This window comes from Leptodactylus fuscus, chromosome 2 (genome assembly GCF_031893055.1).
Source record: "Leptodactylus fuscus isolate aLepFus1 chromosome 2, aLepFus1.hap2, whole genome shotgun sequence".
NCBI classification, from domain to species: domain Eukaryota; kingdom Metazoa; phylum Chordata; class Amphibia; order Anura; family Leptodactylidae; genus Leptodactylus; species Leptodactylus fuscus.
Window position 1 is genome coordinate 48,908,759 of NC_134266.1, and position 21,591 is coordinate 48,930,349.

Here is a 21,591-nt window from a genome sequence, read left to right on the forward strand (position 1 = left end):
AATGTATTGTCCCCAACGTTATCAAATCTATAGCTGGTGCACACATCCGTGCTGAAAATGAGAAGGGATCAGGAACAAGCATGAAAGAGCATTAGACAGCTGAGCAAAGCAATGATGTCATGAAAGAGCTCATTGAAAAAGCTTAGGGGTAGACAGCAGGGTAAAGGCAGAAAACAGGCAGAAAATGGATGTAAAAGAACATGACACACTAGTGATGGCACTGAAAGGGTGACTTTACTAAAGTCCACTCCAGGGCAGCGGGTACTAATCGGGGCACTATTATCTGTCCTCATACATAGCCTTATGCCGGCGATGGCACAAGTGACCTTGAGAAAACAGATAGGAATGGCTCAGCTCAAACAGCAGATGTTCACATCTGCAAACACAACACGAAAAAAGGGAACCATAGGAGGTGAGACACATGCAACAGACACAAAGGTTGGCAGAGCGGGGCTGGGTACCTTCCATGGTGACGGACGTTGGCTGCTCCTTGGAGTCCTTGGGACCTTTCACCTTCAGATTCTGAAAAAGACAACTCAAGTCAGGAGGGGGAAAACAATGAGAAGCTTTCGTGTGTTTGTCCTATATCACACTACTTCAGACCAAATTTTTTGTCGAAGGTTTTATGCATTTGAGGGTTTTCTAGTAGAACATTGTCAGTGAAATATACAAAGAAAAATTTCAAAACAGCTTTAACCGTTACTTGCCCCTGATACTAGAGCCTATGAATAAGGGCATTTAAAGTGGGCCTTTCATGTACTGTAACATTGGTGATGTTATGGACTTCTAGAAAGCTAACAACGTGCTGAATGTCAGGTTTTGCCAGTATGTGCCCTGGTTGCAGAGAAATTGGTGCTGTTCATTTTGGTACCAGTATCACATCAATGCACTGTACTGGGCAAATCAGAGTGGCAGTCGGGTAAGGTAACAAAGAAAAAAAATCACACTAAACTGTCCCCGATACACCAATGTCGACTAGTGCTGTCCATTCAGGTGCGTACTTTGCCTTTAACCGCCAGTAAACCTTTGCCGTACATGCCTGCTGTGGCCTCACTCACATACAGGACCAGGTCCTTTCCTCACCGGAACAAACAATGATGGCGGACACCAGAGCGCCAAGGACAGGAGAGAATGATATATTTTATTTATGTTTCATCTTTCTTAGCCTCCAATGTGATTTGTTCATTTCCTGGACAACCCCTTTAAGACTCTGAAGATTTACTTTAGGGACCTGCATTGGGGTCTGACTTAGGAGAGTGGAATTGGTTCTGATTTATATTGTGGTCAGGTCTGGGGGGTTTTCAGTGTTGTCCAGTGCTAAAAAGCATGAGATACGGTAGTGATGTCAGGAAACATAATACATTGTATTCCATGATTATGGATTTATTCTATATTTTTGCTTTAGAGTCTTTATTTAATATGGCCTTCTGTCCTCAGAATACGCTGACACTATGCAGAAACACGTCAAAGACGTCAGATGGGGGGCTAAGAGCTGTAAAGAATACGCTTTCTGTAACCTAACCCAAGGAAGCCGTATTCATAGCGCACTCCTGGGTGTTGTGTGATATTGGAGCCCAGCGGACAGTAACCTTCACTTATCCTTATTGCTACATATAATGGCCTGTAATTGCTTCACTTGGTTACAACTCCTCGCTTCCGTGAAAGATGAAATTACGCAAGTCTGAGGATAAGGGGTGTGAATTGTAATGAATAGATAGATCTGCTTCAGGCATTATCTAGATAATTGGTAGTACAAGGTGTAAGCACTTGGAAAGCTGACGTATCTACTTACATGGAGGAGGTATAGAGGAAATATTATTCTCTAGAACCGATTTTAATGTACTAAGTCGCTACACCAACATACAAACAAGAACTCGCTACAGCTTGGGGACCTATCTGTGCACTATACCAGATATAACAGGTGAAGTGACCTGTGACAATGGCATTTGCCAAGGGCAAGATATACAGTATCAGGTAAGGTTCACAAGGCAGAATTTGGCACTGAATTTGAGACGGGTTCCACCTCAAAATCCTCTCCAAATTCTGCCTGAAATCAGACTCCATTCATTTTAATGGGAGCAAAATGCTGATTTCTTCCTCTAACCAATCTTCAGGTAGATTCCACCTAATAATTTCCATTGAAATGTATGGAAGGTGGAAAATTTTGTCTAGCAGGTGTGGAATTTGATGCAAAATTTTGGCAAGTGGAAATATTCAGCTTCAAATTCCTAAAGCTGAATATTTCTCAGATAGGAAAACGTCCCCTGTGTGGGCAGCAAGTGAACTGTCAGGTCTTGAAACTGAGGTGTTGGAAGGAACAAAAAAAAGAGGGGGACAAACATAACATATCCGAAATGGAAGGTCCTGTGGGTATGCAGTAGTTAGTACCTACTGAAAGTTGTCCGGAAACGTGGTCATGGGGGGCTCACAGCTTACTTATGCGAGTGGGTAGCCTGTCTCGGTCAAGGATACAGAGCAGCTACTATATTCATACATAAAGTTCAAGGGTTTGTCTAACCAATGGGAGTCCAAGGTGTCAGATTCCACTAATAAAAATGAGGTGAACATCCCCTTTAATGCTGGTTATTTAAGAAAGGTGTCAAAAAGCACCACTTATGGTGTATAGGGTTGCGTAGCTGCACGCTAGTCACGCTGCCCATGTTGACCCCGTCCATCACCAAAAGAACCTCCAATGGAGGAAGGCGACCTTTTTCTTTCACATCATCTGGACAGGTGCATGTGTTGCTTACCTGGTAAAGAAAGGGCACAGGGATATACTATGGGAAATGTACGATGGACAAAGCTCTGTTGGTATTCCTGTGTATGTTAGTCATGCTCCACCTACCTAAACACTGATGCAAACCGAATACACACCTTTATGGCAGTGGCCTACTCAGCAGGATAAAACATCCTGCCACACCTCAAAAATTGTTCAGACAAAGACTGAAGAAAATCACAAAAATTTTAAAGGTGATGACTTGACCTCCAAATTCTCCAGATCTTATTCCAATCATGATCTATGAAGTCTCCGTCTTACAAGGCTCAAACATCCATACTACAAGACAGTTTGAGAGATCGGGTGGAGTTCGTACCTTAACAGATCAGAGGGGTTTTTGCAACACATGAGGGTCCCACTCAATGTTATATTAATGTTTCGGCTGATTGGGATGTAAAAATAGCAGTTCTATAAGATATCTGCTCTCATTTGCCTGTATGTTGGAGATAGTGAGGGTAGTTTTTCAATATTCAGTTTTATAGGTTAATGAGCACATTTTTATACCAAGCACCACTTAGGAATTTGGAAGAATGAGCGGCTTGGGGCTGTTACCTTTCTATTAATATTCTGTACAAGAAGGTAGGACTGCTACATATTAACACATACTATTTACCATCTAAGATTTGTTAATAGCTAAATTTGCACACAAAAAAACAAACAAAAAACCAACTGCATAGAGATACAATAAAGCCAACTAACACAATCAATCGTGGAAACTTTTCGAGAAAACTGAAAAATAAATGTACTGCTTAGGGAGCGTTCACACTACCGTCGGTGTCCAACATGTAGTGTCCACTCCTAGTGTCCGCTCAAAATCTGTCATGGACACTAGGAGCGGACACTAGATGTGTCCATGACACCTGTCATTTATTTCAATGGGCATCGGGTGCGTTGTTTTGCACTCCGTGCCCGTCCTTTCCTGTCCGCAAGTGAAGATGTCCGACTTCTCAAGCGGACAGAGGAACCCTGCATGCAGGGTTTTTCTGTCCGCTTGAGAAGTCGGACATCTTCACTTGCGGACAGGAAAGGACGGGCACGGAGTGCAAAACAACGCACCCGATGCCCATTGAAATAAATGACAGGTGTCACGGACACAGCCAGTGTCCGCTCCTAGTGTCCGTGACAGATTTTGAGCGGACACTACATGTCGGACACCGACGGTAGTGTGAACGCCCCCTTAGTGTCGCCTGTGTTAGTATTGCCAGTGTTTATTTAGATTGATGCTTATCAATGGCTTATCAATGGCTTATTAAGCTGAATTCATTTATTATTTGTTTCAGACACTTTTTAAGTCCTGTCCTGGGCGACATTTAATGTAAAAGGGTTGGGCCTCACAAAAATGGGTCGGGCTTACAATGAAGCAATGTGTGCCACAATTAAAGGGTTTTTCTGGGACTTTTAACTTAGCAGTCTACCTATCCAAAGTATACATCATCAATTACTTAGCCTGGAAAATCACTTTAAGTAAAAAAAAAAAAAAAAAAAAAAAAAAAAAAGTGTAATGCAAATAAACAAATAGTTGGTATAAAATTAGGCTAGACCAGGGGTCTCAAACTCAACTCAGCATGTGGGCCTCAGAGCAAGATCCCAGCCAGTCGGCGGGCCGCACCGCGGCAAATTTAGCTCCACCCACTTTTATTTTGACTCCGCCCATTCATTTTTCATGTGCCCCCACACTGTATAATCCTCCTACAGTCACCCGTAAACTATATGTCCCCCCTCCATCTTTCCCCCAGTTACATATACACCCTTCATCTGCCCCCAGATTCATGTCCCCCCATCTCTGCCCCCAGATTCATGTCCTCTCCATCTCTGCCCCCAGATTCATGTCCCCCCATCTCTGCCCCCAGATTCATGTCCCCCCATCTCTGCCCCCAGATTCATGTCCTCTCCATCTCTGCCCCCAGATTCATGTCCCCCCATCTCTGCCCCCAGATTCATGTCCCCACATCTCTGCCCCCAGATTCATGTCCCCCATCTCTGCCCCCAGATTCATGTCCCCACATCTCTGCCACCAGATTCATGTCCCCCCATCTCTGCCCCCAGATTCATGTCCCCCATCTCTGCCCCCAGATTCATGTCCCCACATCTCTGCCACCAGATTCATGTCCCCACATCTCTGCCACCAGATTCATGTCCCCTCCATCTCTGCCCCCAGATTCATGTCCCCTCCATCTCTGCCCCCAGATTCATGTCCCCACATCTCTGCCCCCAGATTCATGTCCCCCCCATCTCTGCCCCCAGATTCATGTCCCCCATCTCTGCCCCCAGATTCATGTCCCCCCATCTCTGCCACCAGATTCATGTCCCCCCATCTCTGCCACCAGATTCATGTCCCCCCATCTCTGCCCCCAGATTCATGTCCCCACATCTCTGCCACCAGATTCATGTCCTCTCCATCTCTGCCCCCAGATTCATGTCCCACCATCTCTGCCCCAGATTCATATCCCCACATCTCTGCCCCAGATTCATATCCCCACATCTCTGCCCCAGATTCATGTCCCCCCTCCATCTCTGCCCCCAGATTCATGTCCCCCCATCTCTGCCCCAGATTCATGTCCCCCCCATCTCTGCCACCAGATTCATGTCCCCCCATCTCTGCCACCAGATTCATGTCCCCCCTCCATCTCTGCCCCCAGATTCATGTCCCCCCCATCTCTGCCCCAGATTCATGTCCCCCCCATCTCTGCCCCCAGAATCATGTCCCCCATCTTTGCCCTCAGATTCATGTCCCCCCCATCTCTGCCCCCAGAATCATGTCCCCCATCTCTGCCCTAAGATTCATGTCCCCCCATCTCTGCCCCCAGATTCATGTCCCCACATCTCTGCCCCAGATTCATGTCCCCCCTCCATCTCTGCCCCCAGATTCATGTCCCCTCATCTCTGCCCCAGATTCATGTCCCCCATCTTTGCCCTCAGATTCATGTCCCCCCCATCTCTGCCCCCAGAATCATGTCCCTCATCTTTGCCCTCAGATTCATGTCCCCCCCATCTCTGCCCCCAGATTCATGTCCCCATCTTGCTGACACACAGCCTGAACCTCCTATCATGCTCACACACAGCCTGCATCCCCTCCTATCATGCTCAAACACTGCTTGCATCCACGTCCCACCCCTTGCTTACACTTGCTGTCTCCTCCCTCCATCTTACCTTCCAGTCTCCACTCACTGCAGCCTTCTCTTCCTGTGTAACTCGGCACTGTACTGAGTAGCTCCGCCCACACCAGAGTCCGATCACATGGTCCCGACGTCATCACAGGTCCTTCACTCCACTAGGATCTTCCCTGCTGCAAAGGCAGCGCGGCTTCTCAGCGGCTAAAGCCATCGGAAATATGTATTTTCCGATGGCTTTAGGCGACCCCTGTGCTTTGGTCGTTCGACCCACGCCGGGGTCGCGACCCACAGGTTGAGAACCGCTGACGTAGGACCTGTCCTAAACTATTATGCGTCGTAGGATGCTTCTGCGGGCCGCACAAAACTGTTTGCCGGGCCGCATGCGGCCCGCGGGCCGCGAGTTTGAGACCCCTGGGCTAGACAATCTAAAACTGTGTCAGATTATCAGTCACTGTGATAAATCTGGTGAATTTTAAGACTGTCTACTCTAAGGTTACAGTGCCTAAAAATTAGATCATATTCTGCCTCAATATATATTTAATAATAAACCGATATAATTGGTAGGTGGACTTGATCTGAATATGAGGTCACTAAAATTTGTCACTGTATAGACTTTGTGTGATGATGTCATGAGACATCACCATTACGAAGTGCATAACCCCACTCCGCGCCCTAACCACTGAGCTCGTGTTCCATGAGAGAGACCTTGTAAGTGTTAAATATGAAAAACAAACACAATAACAAAGCTTTACACTTCAGTATTCAGACCTCTCCAGGTATATAATTACATAGATAGCAGTGCACATGTACAGTATATGGGAACGCCCTGGAGGAGCCTCTAGTAATAACAGTATTTATACCATTTACATTAAACCTAATTGGCTCTTTCCTAAATTTCCATTAGAAGAGGAGAAACCCTCTATGCATATATTACAAAGAGAAGGATAGCCATTGGCAGACTGTTTAAATAGTTGGAAGTCACATGACCCATTTGTTCGAGATTGGTAGTGGCCCCACCTCTGCTAAGCTCATCTATTATGCATAACAGAGAAATAAATAGAGATCATGGCTTCAGTATACTCAACCATATGTCCAATGCATAAGCAATGTATGTGCTTCAGGTTCAGCACCACAGCCCATTCAATCAACTGAGTGGTGAAGGTGCCGATAGTTGGACCCACACAAATCTAATATAGATGACTTATGCCTAGGTGAGGTCATCAAAACTTAAAGGGGTTGGCCACTTTCAGACCAATATTGACAAACAAATGTACAATAAAAAGATATACAATTTTCCAATATACTTTCTGTATCAATTCGTCACGATTTTCTAGATTTCGGCTTGCTGTCATTCATTCTGTTACTTCTTGAGGATACATGTCTGACCATGGTCATGTGATTTACGGTCCATGGTCATGTGATGAGCCCACAGGTGCACAGCTGATTACCAGGCAGATGTCTGATTATTGTGCTGTGACTATAACAAGCTGTGCTCCTGTGTACTCATCACATGACCATGGACCGTAAATCACATGACCATGGTCAGACATTTATCCTCTAGAAGTAACAGAATGAATGACAGCAAGCCGAGATCTAGAAAACCGGGAGGAATTGACACAGAAAGTATATAGGAAAATTGTATATCTTTTTATTGTACATTTGTTTGTCAATATTGGTTTGAAAGTGGCCAAGCCCTTTAAGTCTATACTATAGCATAATCCCTTTAAAGGGGTTATGCTATAGTATAGAGAATAAATAGCACAGAGGATCTGAGCGCTGGGGAAGGGTTTTTACCCCTGTTGAGCACACGAGTGTCACTAGGTGGACGGGGCACATCCATGCTCACATTCACGTCAACAACATATTGCCGGAGATAGCACCGTGAAGTGAATGGCAATGCGGATGTGTTCTGTCTTTACTCCACCGAAGTGTGCATGCTGAGGGTAACATGATTTAATAGTGGAATGCACTTGGGTGACCCATGATCCATATCCCATTGACTTCAATGATGACACAGAGAAGGATAGGGCATGCTCTATCATCATCGGAACAGAACAGAGAATCAGATTCCCCATTGGAAGACAGCTTACACATTCGGTCTTGTTCATGAGACCCAACAGCCAATACATAGGCTGGAACAAGGAAATGTAACGTTAAACCAACCCCCCAAGTGGCAGGCGTATATTCAGCAGGTGACTACAGGCTGAGTTAATACACCACAGGGGGTAAACACCCCCGTTCTCAGGATTGGTGGGGGTCTTAGCAGCCACGCCCCAACAAATCATACAGTATATTTATACTCTATTCTATGGATGGAGGATAAATATTCTTCATGGCATAACCTCTGTAAGGATTTATGCTTCTCTTTTCGGATCCACTCTTAGTTTCATGCTAAAACCGCATTAAAATTCTGGATGAACGTGGATGATGGAACTAACAGATGCTCTAACAGGTGCCAGAAGAAGATAAGAGATGACCGGCTATCCGCACACGTTCTTACCTCTGAGATTTTAGTGAACTGGTTATTACTCTGGCTGCACTTCACCGCTGTCTCCTGGGCACATTTATAGTTATCCACAAAGGCCTTATATACTCCCAGCTGACTGCCCTGATGAAAAACAGGAAAGAGAAGGTCACCGAGAAAGTTATTAGACAGTCTGATTGCAGGATGTATTGCCCCCCACCCCACCAAAAACGAAAATATATAAAAGTAAACAAGAAAGAGGCCATCAATTTAGCTTCTGGACTAGAATCAGCCAAGGTTTCCATGACAACTTGCTAGGGCAATAATGTGACAACGGCGCACACAAGGCCAAACAACCATATTGACATTCGAAAAAATCCATAAAGTAAGGCATTCAATGCAGGTCTATAATGTAAGGGCATTGAAATGGCGAACAATTACAGACATAGCAGCAATATGTAACAAGAAATATCTAATAGAATATAAAGAACTGCTAAAGAAAACATGGCAGGTGGGTTCTGCTGTCCTATGTGAGTGCAGTATATAATACAGGGAGAGAAGCTGAGCTCTGTGATATATAGGGTTATATGATAGAGGAGAGAAGCTGAGCTCTGTAATATATAGGTTTATATGATAGAGGAGAGAAGCTGAGCTGTGTGATATATAGGGTTATAGGATAGAGGAGAGAAGCTGAGCTCTGTAATATATAGGTCTATATGATAGAGGAGAGAAGCTGAGCTCTGTGATATATAGGGTTATATGATAGAGGAGAGAAGCTGAGCTCTGTAATATATAGGTTTATATGATAGAGGAGAGAAGCTGAGCTGTGTGATATATAGGGTTATAGGATAGAGGAGAGAAGCTGAGCTCTGTAATATATAGGTCTATATGATAGAGGAGAGAAGCTGAGCTCTGTGATATATAGGGTTATATGATAGAGGAGAGAAGCTGAGCTGTGTGATATATAGGTCTATATGATAGAGGAGAGAAGCTGAGCTGTGTGATATATAGGGTTATATAATAAAGGGAGAGAAGCTGAGCTCTGTGAGATATAGGGTTATATGATAGAGGAGAGAAGCTGTGGTCTGTGATATATAGGGTTATAGGATAGAGGAGAGAAGCTGTGCTCTGTGATATATAGGGTTATATGATAGAGGAGAGAAGCTGAGCTCTGTGATATATAGGGTTATAGGATAGAGGAGAGAAGCTGAGCTCTGTGATATATAGGGTTATATGATATAGGAGAGAAGCTGAGCTCTGTGAGATATAGGGTTATATAATAAAGGGAGAGAAGCTGAGCTCTGTGATATATAGGGTTATATGATAGAGGAGAGAAGCTGTGCTCTGTGATATATAGGGTTATAGGATAGAGGAGAGAAGCTGAGCTCTGTGATATATAGAGTTATATGATAGGGGAGAGAAGCTGAGCTCTGTGATATATAGGGTTATATGATATAGGAGAGAAGCTGAGCTCTGTGATATATAGAGTTATATGATAGAGGAGAGAAGCTGAGCTCTGTGATATATAGGGTTACAGTCCTATGAAAAAGTTTGGGCACCCCTATTAATCTTAATCATTTTTAGTTCTAAATATTTTGGTGTTTATAACAGCCATTTCAGTTTGATATATCTAATAACTGATGGACACAGTAATATTTCAGGATTGAAATGAGGTTTATTGTACTAACAGAAAATGTGCAATATGCATTAAACCAAAATTTGACCGGTGCAAAAGTATGGGCACCTCAACAGAAAAGTGACATTAATATTTAGTAGATCCTCCTTTTGCAAAGATAACAGCCTCTAGTCGCTTCCTGTAGCTTTTAATCAGTTCCTGGATCCTGGATAAAGGTATTTTGGACAAACAATTCAAGTTCAGTTAAGTTAGATGGTCGCCGAGCATGGACAGCCCGCTTCAAATCATCCCACAGATGTTCAATGATATTCAGGTCTGGGGACTGGGATGGCCATTCCAGAACATTGTAATTGTTCCTCTGCATGAATGCCTGAGTTGATTTGGAGCAGTGTTTTGGATCATTGTCTTGCTGAAATATCCATCCCCGGCGTAACTGCAACTTCGTCACTGATTCTTGAACATTATTCTCAAGAATCTGCTGATACTGAGTGGAATCCATGCGACCCTCAACTTTAACAAGATTCCCTGTGCCGGCATTGGCCACACGGCCCCAAAGCATGATGGAACCTCCACCAAATTTTACAGTGGGTAGCATGTGTTTTTCTTGGAATGCTGTTTCTTTTTGGACGCCATGCATAACGCCTTTTTTTATAACCAAACAACTCAATCTTTGTTTCCAAAATGAAGTTGGCTTCTCCAAATGTGCTTTTGCATACCTCAGGCAACTCTATTTGTGGCGTACGTGCAGAAACGGCTTCTTTCTCATCACTCTCCCATACAGCTTCTCCTTGTGCAAAGTGCGCTGTATTGCTGACTGATGCACAGTGACACCATCTGCAGCAAGATGATGCTGCAGCTCTTTGGAGGTGGTCTGTGGATTGTCCTTGACTGTTCTCACCATTCTTCTTCTCTGTCTTTCTGATATTTTTCTTGGCCTGCCACTTCTGGGCTTAACAAGAACTGTCCCTGTGGTCTTCCATTTCCTTACTATGTTCCTCACAGTGGAAATTGACAGGTTAAATCTCTGAGACAACGTTTTGTATCCTTCCCCTGAACAACTATGTTGAACAATCTTTGTTTTCAGATCATTTGAGAGCGGGCTGTCCATGTTCGGCGACCATCAAACTTAACTGAACTTGAATTGTTTTGTAGAAAGAAATGGTCCAAAATACCTTCATCCAGGATCCAGGAACTGATTAAAAGCTACAGGAAGCGACTAGAGGCTGTTATCTTTGCAAAAGGAGGATCTACTAAATATTAATGTCACTTTTCTGTTGAGGTGCCCATACTTTTGCACCGGTCAAATTTTGGTTTAATGCATATTGCACATTTTCTGTTAGTACAATAAACCTCATTTCAATCCTGAAATATTACTGTGTCTATCAGTTATTAGATATATCAAACTGAAATGGCTGCTGCAAACACCAAAATATTTAGAACTAAAAATGATTAAGATTAATAGGGGTGCCCAAACTTTTTCATAGGACTGTATATGATAGAGGAGAGAAGCTGAGCTCTGTGATATATAGGGTTATATGATAGAGGAGAGAAGCTGAGCTCTGTGATATATAGGGTTATATGATAGAGGAGAGAAGCTGAGCTCTGTGATATATAGGGTTATATAATAAAGGGAGAGAAGCTGAGCTCTGTGATCTATAGGGTTATATAATAAAGGGATAGAAGCTGAGCTCTGTGATCTATAAGGTTATATAATGCAGGGAGAGAAGCTGAGCTCTGTGATATATAGGGTTATATAATACAGGGAGAGAAGCTGAGCTCTGTGATATATAGGATTATATGATAGAGGGAAAGAAGCTGAGCTCTGTGATATATAGGGTTATATAATACAGGGAGAGAAGCTGAGCTCTGTGATATATAGGGTTATATGATAGAGAGAGAGAAGCTGAGCTCAGTGATATATATGGTTATATGATAGAGGGAGAGAAGCTGAGCTCTGTGATATATAGGGTTATATGATAGAGGAGAGAAGCTGAGCTCTGTGATATATAGGATTATATGATAGAGAGAGAGAAGCTGTGCTCTGTGATATATAGGATTATATGATAGCGGGAAAGAAGCTGAGCTCTGTGATATATAGGGTTATATGATAGGAGAGAAGCTGAGCTCTGTGATATATAAGGTTATATGATAGAGAGAGAAGCTGAGCTCTGTGATATATAGGGTTATATGATAGGAGAGAAGCTGAGCTCTGTGATATATAGGATTATATGATAGAGAGAGAAGCTGAGCTCTGTGATATATAGGATTATATGATAGAGGAGAGAAGCTGACCTCTGTGATATGTAGGGTTATATGATAGAGGGAGAGAAGCTGAGCTCTGTGATATATAGGGTTATATGATAGAGGAGAGAAGCTGAGCTCTGTGATATATAGGGTTATATGATAGAGGAGAGAAGCTGAGCTCTATGATATATAGGGTTATATAATAAAGAGAGAGAAGCTGAGCTCTGTGATATATAGGGTTATATGATAGAGGAGAGAAGCTGAGCTCTGTGATATATAGGGTTATATGATAGAGAGAGAGAAGCTGAGCTCAGTGATATATATGGTTATATGATAGAGAGAGAGAAGCTGAGCTCTGTGATATATAGGATTATATGATAGCGGGAAAGAAGCTGAGCTCTGTGATATATAGGGTTATATGATAGAGGAGAGAAGCTGAGCTCTGTGATATATAGGGTTATATGATAGAGGAGAGAAGCTGAGCTCTGTGATATATAGGATTATATGATAGAGGAGAGAAGCTGAGCTCTGTGATATATAGGGTTATATGATAGAGGAGAGAAGCTGAGCTCTGTGATATATAGGATTATATTATAGAGGAGAGAAGCTGAGCTCTGTGATATATAGGATTATATGATAGCGGGAAAGAAGCTGAGCTCTGTGATATATAGGGTTATATGATAGGAGAGAAGCTGAGCTCTGTGATATATAAGGTTATATGATAGAGGGAGAGAAGCTGAGCTCTGTGATATATAGGGTTATATGATAGGAGAGAAGCTTAGCTCTGTGATATATAAGGTTATATGATAGAGGGAGAGAAGCTGAGCTATGTGATATTGAGGTTTATATGATAGAGGAGAGAAGCTGAGCTCTGTGATATATAGTGTTATATGATAGAGGGAGAGAAGCTGAGCTCTGTGATATATAGGGTTATATGATAGAGGGAGAGAAGCTGAGCACTGTGATATATAGGGTTATATGGTAGAGGGAGAGAAGCCGAGCACTGTGATATATAGGGTTATATGATAGGAGAGAAGCTGAGCTCTGTGATATATAGGGTTATATGATAGAGGGAGAGAAGCTGAGCTCTGTGATATATAGTGTTATATGATAGAGGAGAGAAGCTGAGCGTATATGATTTGCTTAATAATAAAGCTGAGAGACAGGACTCCTGGGAGAGACAGTAAGTGTCCTGATTACTCCTCTCACACACAGTGAGTGACCGCTCTTCCCTATAGTAGCGTGTTTATACACAAGACTGTCAATCACTGTGTGTGGGCCTGGAAATCAGGACTCTTACTGTCTCTTCTAGGAGTCCTGTAAGGATTAACCATACTTTTCATTGAGAAGTACTGTACAGCAAACAAATGTACAAGTCCAACGCATAGGCTTATCATCTGGAGATTTTCCAGGTGCAGTGTGAACAAAGTCTTACGAACTGCAAATATGAATTCTTTAGGGCATGAGCCCACTTTTGCTGCATCCGTTTCCTCTTATTTCCAGGGCAGAGACACACAGCAGTTTAGCAGGAAAAATAGCATCTGTGGTAGCGGGAATTTTCATTATTCCTACTGTATATTTCCCTATTATTTATTACAGCACTATACATAACAGACACAATTATAGAAACTCATCACTTTTATTAATAAAGTTGGGAGGTGTCTGACTGTACAGGCAGCATGTGCACAGATACTGAGCAGACACCTGGCCGCAGAGTAATGTAATGATTCCAGATAATCGCTGCACTAATCTACCAGTGAACCCCTCGTGTGTTTGCTCTTGGGAAATTATAAATATGCAGCATCCTTAAAACTCATTAATTTTAGCACCGTCACGGTTGCCAAGTAACAGCCACTCAGTGTGACTGATGCTCCTCGAGATTTGTTAGACCTGTTAACGTCTTGTAAAAACATATCCCCGTTAAACGAGAAGAAAAAAAAAACAGGCCGCTTCTGCACGTCTTCATAATTGCATAAAAATTTAGACGTTATATAAAGGCATGCGTGACTTAAAGGTGAACCAATATTGGCCGTATCACTAATTAAAATGCACAAAATTAAGAAAGCACATATAAAATGTAGAGATGAGCGAGTACTGTTCGGATCAGCCGATCCGAACAGCACGCTCCATAGAAATGAATGGATGCACCTGGTACTTCCGCTTTGACGGCGGCAGGCCGCTTAACCCCCCGCGTGCCCGCTATGTCCATTCATTTCTATGCGAGCGTGCTGCAGTACTCGCTCATCTCTAATAAAATGTTATTTAAAAGATAATTTATGAAAGCAGATGCAACCTAACCCTTCAAGGGCCCGCCTATCAAGTCCAAGTGATACATTTAATTTATTTATTTATTTTTTTTCTTAGGCCCGGTTCACACCTGCGTTTGGGTCATTCCGTTCGTGCCTCTGCATGCACTTTTCTCTCCACAGTTTTAGAGCGGAAACCTCACAACCCCATTATAGTCTATAGGGTCCACGGGTTTCCTACAGTAACCGCTTTTTTAGGCAGACCCCCAAATGGAAACGCATGCGCTGATGTGAACCAGGCCTTAATTATCACACTGTAAGAATCTGCTGAATGAAGGCTTATTCTATGCAGGATGAGCTGCACTTTTGCACCATTTTACCATATATATATTTTTTAAAACAAACATTTTGCAGTACATATTATTTATTACTTAATTTTGTCTTATTCTTTTTGGGGGCTCCAAATGGGTGAAAAAAAAAAAAAAAAATCGATTCTGACTTTTAGTAATTTTTTTCTTTACACAATATGAGATGTACCGTATATACTTGAGCATAAGCCGACCTGAATATAAGCCGACCCCCCCCCCCCCCCCCCCTAATTTTACCACAAAAAACTGGGAAAACTTACTGACTCGAGTATAAGCCTAGGGGGGAAATGCAGCAGCTACTGGAAAATTTCAAAAATTAAAATGGCCGAGTTCTTGGGTGCAGTAAGTGCTGGGAAAGGGGAGAGGGTGTTTTGGTTGTCTGTCTGCCCCTTCCCTGAGCTTGAGGACTGGGTTTTTTACCCCCACTTGAAATTCAGCCTGGCTGAATATAGCGTATCTGCAGTGCTCCTATTAACCCCTTCCCAACGGAATAGAAGCACTTCAGGTACCCTATATTCAGTAGACCGGGCACTGGCAGACACAGGGATACCTAATGTGTGTGTTTCACAGTCATTTTCTACTTTGAGGGCAGGTTCACACCGGCGCCCAATCTCAGTTATGCAGGTTTCTGTTTCCTGCCCGAGAAACATTCATGGTTTTGAAAAGTGTCCGCCGGTGAGCGTCTTCTGCCCTCCGCAACAAAACCGTTTTTTTTTTGTTTGTTTTTTTTAGTCAGACATGCAGGACTTTGTGTCCGGTAAAAAAAAACAAAAACAAAAAAAAAACGGTTTTGCCATGGGCAGCAGAAGACGCTCACCAACAGACACTGAATGTCTGTTTCTGTCTTCTGCCGACAGAAAACGGAAACCTGCATAACTGAGATCAGGTGCTGTGAACCCGCCCTTATATGTATTCTAGGGAAAAGAGTGATTTAGACCTAAATTTATTATTATTATATTTTTTAAAAACTTTTTTTTTTGCTATTTTTTTTAGCCCCCCCCAAATACCAATAATGGTTAAGTTCTTATGATATATACAATAAAAATTATATTTATTTGTGGGGCAATCCTGTACAGCATTATAGAAGCTCTGTAACTATAAAGGCAGTTGGACAACAATGAATGTACTGGAGACAAATGAATATAAGACATGTCAGCAATTCCTCACCGTCCAGGTATTCTTGGGGTAGGTCATTAATATATAACTGGTGGGGCCTGAATCGAACAACTGTATGGGATCCGCTTCCAACATCCATATTAAACACAACATAGAGCTGGAAACAATTGGCTCTGGTCCCCAGTGTACTGGCCAGGTGCTGGTACTACAGCTCAGCTCCCACTGAAGTCAAAAGGGAGCTAAGTTGCAGTACTGGTACATGACCACTACATAGGGCATGGAACCAACTGCTTCTGGCCGTGTGTGTGTGTGTGTGTGTGTGTGTGTGTGTGTGTGTGTGTGTGTGTGTGTGTGTGTGTGTGTGTGTGTGTAGTATGGATGTCACAATCAACCCCTTAGAGCTGATTGGTGCGTGGGCTGGCTATTGGCTTCCCACTGGTCATACTTTTGCGGCCTAGCCTAAAATAGGCTATAAAAAAGTAGTTTCTGGATGACCCTTTTAAGGTGGGCCTTCAGTATTTTATTAGTGGGGGTCCACCAACCAATAGGGCTCATCTGTATCTATGCAGCTGTGTCTGGTGCTCAACTCCATTTACTTGAATATGACTATGCTGTACAGACACAGCCACTTGCTGGAGTCCCACCGCCCCTACATTCTGCCGTTCAGCAGGGGTACCATCAAACATTGACAGCCTTTTATAAGATTGCACATCAATGTTTCACTCCCTTTAATCAATGGGCTCATCAGCCATTGTGTTCACAGCATGACATCGACAGGTAAAGCAGAGGACATTAAATAGATGAAAGAACCTAAAGAAATAATGAATGAACTTCTATCTGCTAAACATCCAGTATTGGTGATCTATTTCACAAACTGATCAATGAGAGACTATTTCTGGATCCTTTGAAGAACCACTTGGTATTCTACGAACAGAAGGTGACTCGAGAAAGACAGAAGACTAAAGCGTAGGGCAGAATAAACTATTCTATACCAAGACTGTCAGGATTCTCTTTTTTTGACTTACCAGTTTTTGGAATAGGTGTCCAACAGTGGTTTTGTTATCCCATTCTTGCACACAGGGGCAAAGGTTGTCATAAAAGTCCTTGTGGATCTCATAAATATCCTGCACCTTGTAAAATATGGCATCTATTTGCTGCATGGTTAGAACTGGCTGTGAAGTTGTGGCCGTGGCTTTAAGTGGCTTCATTGGCTGTAAGACAAAATGCAAATAACAGGTCATTTGTATCTGCAGAGAGAACAGAACAAGGTACAGAAAATCCTAAACTGGGAAGAAATCATGTCCCGAAAGGGGTTTTCCTACACTATAGTACTGATAATCTATCCTTAGGAAAGGATAATACCAGACTGGTGCGGTCCAACACCAGACCCCTGATATCCCCCATCAGTCAGCTGTCTGAAGAGCAACACAAGAACATAGGCAAATACACTGATATTGCACAAATCACGGTGAGTGAATCTGCACAAACACGACATAAAACTCAATGAATCAAAAATTAATTTTTTTATTAAATAAAGAATAAAAACACCAAATATAAAGGAGGGAAACCACAGAACAAAGCCACAATGAAAAGCATCTTAGAAGGTCCAAAGCAGTATGTAGTGAAAATGCCCAAAATTACTGAAGTAACGTATACAGAGGATATAACTATAACGGGCTATGCATATAGCAAAAAGGATTATCTAGAAATCACATATACACATCAGTAGTTATCTGTATATCACATAACATGCTAAATGCATGTACACACTAGTCTGCCCAATCTATAGTGCTATATAAGTGTATATTGTCCCATATACACCAGAATAAACCCACAGTATAAATAGTCCAGGGCTGTGTGTGCACATCCATTAAGATTAGGACCGCAAATAATATATCACAGTATGATATGGGTTTACTCTGCCATTTATGGCACATATACAAACTTTTTTTTTCTTCTTTTACTTTTATGTTCAATTTTCCTAAACCCTAAGGGGTCTGATCGCTTACACTATTCATTAGAATACTAATGTATTGCAGTGACTTGTAAAATCCCTTGACTACTATTACATGCTGCTTATGGCAGCGTGTAACAGAACCATACTAATGACAAGCCTGGGAGCCTTCAATAGGTTCCTAGCTGTCATAGCAACTGATCGCTGTCCTCGACATATCAGAGGGCGAAGATCGGTAAAAGATGATAGTACCTGTGCACATTAGATGCTGTGGTTAAACGCGACCGTGAATCTAAAGTGTTAACAGCTGAGATCAGTGTCAGCACTGATCGCAGCGAGCGCCGGCTGTATTTTACAGTCGGCATCCACCGTGTACGGAGAAAGATCAGCTCCAGAGCCCTCTCCATACCACCTAGGATAAACTATTACGTCGTTGGTCATTAATGGGTTAAAGGGGGCCCTTCATGTCCTCGGAGATTGACATTTCACTCTAGATAACGGGTCCTAACTGCAGACAAGTGTGACGATGGGTCTATGTCGCTCAAGCAATGAGGACGGAGTAGGGTGACGGACGAATATCTAAAGTAAAGCTTCTAAAGTGCTTCTCAGCTAATCTGCGTTAAAATAAAATGCCGATTTTCATGGAAACGGAGCTGCAAAGCTCAATAATAAAGGCATCCTTGGAAAGTGTAGGGAAAAAAAGGTTACTGACTCTGGCTTCAAAATTATTTTTAAAAATTAATTTTATTCAATATATAATTCGATGTATAGTTTGTTACCTATTTACTTTCATAGGAATCAATCTCTGGCTTTTTAATGAATCAGAGGATTTTTACCGTTTCTGACTGACCATGGCTGTCCGCCATTTATGAAGGAGTTGGATTCTGGAAAAGTATAGGAGTCTGAGCCAGTGCTTGGCTTACCGACTCCACAGCCGTGATTTTAACCGCACCCACCTGTCTAAATACACCCTCAGCAACTGCATATGCCTTGTATAACCATTCTACACCCACACAGATGATGTGAAAAACTGAATATTGTAACGCTAAGGATATCAGAGAGGTGGATGCATAACCATATACACTTTAGAACTTGATGAGTGTGGACACAACCTTATGTTCTATGCACAAGAAAGTCACAATGACATTGTATTCAATTTATCAGTCTAAAAAACAAACCTTCCATGTACATCACAGAACACATTACACAGTGAACCCTGAGCATTAGGTAGGATTTAATGGTTTTGCTTCTGGCTGTGATAAGTGGCAGTAATCCTCTTCTCTTCCCACTGTTATCTTACCCCTCAGATATAGAAGAGAACACCCAGCACAACAAACAAAGGACAACGTCTGAGCGATGCTTCTGCAGCGACAATATGTGGAGTTATTTAAAGGGCACAACTTATGGTAATGGGTTTCGCTAGGACATTAAGCTGGCATCAATAATTGGGACAAAGGTAAGCTCGGTTCAGACATATATTGGATTTTCCTGGCGTGTACATTTTTTTTTATGCAGCTTTCTAGTCATGCACAGATATTAAAACAAATCAAAGAACACATATCAATTTTTTGCTTTAATTTTATTTTCAGTATGTAGACTTTTTCATTCTATTTTCTGTACATGATTATGGGGGCGGCCATCTTGTCTGGGCTTCTCCTCTGCTCTGTTAACAGCATTTAGTGACATGCTTTACAGCATAGTCGTGCCTATAGGCAGCAATAGACTGAGTCTGACTCAATGAGGTCTATGTGAGGGTTTTCTAGGCATGGTCTTTATAGGGAAAGGGATAAGCTTTGACGTCATTTATTGTCAGTATGGGTATTATCTATAGATGTATTAACTTCAATTGTAATCTTGACAGTCTTGTCTGTGATGTAAATGAGGAGTGTGTTGCAATGAACATCCCTACAGAATTGGCAAGTTTCAGTCTATTCTTAGGCTTAGTGGCCAGAGTAAAAATAAATTACCAAAACTACTACTTCTTCAAAAAAAATTAACATAAAACTTGGTTTAAAAAATAGATTCGGTAAGGGAGCCTTCACACGGTGTTTACGCTCCTCTCATTCAGACGCGTATCCACGTGTCAAAGTGACCACTGTAAAACACAATCCCATAGACTTCAATGTGTGCCTGACTTACGTGCGCTACACATTGAAACCAATGGGTTTAAAAGCCTCCCATTGATTTCAATGTGTAGCGTGCGTAAGACCGGAACACATTGAAGTCTATGGGATTGTGTTTTACAGCGGTCACTTTGACACGTGTTTACATGTCTGATTGAGCGGAGCATAAACTCCGTGTGAAGGCTCCTTAACATATTTCGTTTAAACGAACAAAAAAAACCTGCATGTGTGAATCTTGTCTTGGGAACCTTTTAGGGCCTGTGCACACCAAGTAACGCGACGCTCATTCTGACATGTAAACACGTGTCAGAGTCAGCACTTCAAAACAGAATCCCATTGACTTCAAAGGTTTCCGTCTTACGCGCTACACATTGAAATCAATGGGATTCTGTTTTGAAGCGCTGACTCTGACACATGTTTACGTGTCAGAATGAGCACCGCGTTACATCGTGGGAATGAGCCCTTACACTGGCAGCATCAATCAATGACACATGCTGATTGACTCTTCTGTAATTACATCTATATGCTGCAATTATTGTGGGGTGTTAATGGGACTTGACAATTATGCCCTAAACCTTGCTTAATTGGGCATTTTATCTGGATTACTATGAATACACAATTATTTTAGGTCACACCCACCTTCAATAGACCCACAACATGAGATTTGTCTTGGGAATATTCGCAAGCTTCGCACAGCAGTTTCATTTAAGCAAAATACATATGAAGAGGAACTGCTATTATACATTGGGGTCTCCCTATGGTATAACTAGTGGAGGCCCAAGTGAGAACAGCAAACTTAACAAGCAGTGTTATTCACCTCTTCTGGGCTCCAGCATGGCTTCTGTCCACCTGAATGACGTCAAGGACCACTGGAACTTCTGACTGAGCCTCAGTGGTCATATGGCATTATGATAACAATCTTAGGCCTCAGCGGTCCCTGTGTCATTCATGAGACCCAGAAGACCTCTGAAGAGGACTGGGGTCCATGCTGGAGCCCAGGGTAGGTGAGTAACACTATTCTTTATGTTTGGCCACTACCCTTGGGCCTCTGCTAATAATACTACAGGTACTGAAGAGAACCTCGAGTATAATAATAGCAGTACCGGTTCAGACATGTTTGGTCTGAACAAAGAGGCGAATACTGTAATAACCAAACTACCGTGGTTAATGGGGATACCTTTTGGTTTTGTTTATTTTTCGATTTATTGCCAAGCCTTAGGTGTTCCTATGAATGGCCCAGTCATAATAATTAATTCCCCAGAGTTTCCATTGTCGATGCCACATCAACTATTTACACAGTGCTGAGGAACAAAGATGGTGTTAATGTAAATGATAAGATGAGATCAGGGGTTAACTGTTTGCTTACTGAACGAGTTTATACAGGAAAGTAATTGAGAATGAACATCCGTCTGAATGATGGAGCTGGTTCTTACCACCCAATACTTTCACGCGGCTCCAGAGCGGACATTAGCTGTAAGTGTCATCTCAGGTTTACTGATTAATAAACACAAAGCCCAAAGTGGTACAAGGGTGGGAGGATGTCACTCAGTC

At 42.4% G+C, this 21,591-nt stretch overlaps 1 protein-coding gene across 6 annotated transcripts in view; it reads right to left on the minus strand.

Annotated features, from left to right (window-relative positions):
• ABR (ABR activator of RhoGEF and GTPase) overlaps positions 1-21,591 on the minus strand; it is a 265,327-nt gene that overhangs the window by 93,948 nt on the left and 149,788 nt on the right. For all 6 annotated transcript variants that reach the window (XM_075263741.1, XM_075263746.1, XM_075263742.1 and 3 more), the window contains 3 exons: positions 16,989-17,174; positions 8,390-8,497; positions 462-522 (listed from right to left, as the gene is read on the minus strand). In XM_075263741.1, the coding sequence (XP_075119842.1) occupies positions 462-522; positions 8,390-8,497; positions 16,989-17,174 (355 nt within the window). The remainder of the gene's footprint in view (positions 1-461; positions 523-8,389; positions 8,498-16,988; positions 17,175-21,591) is intronic.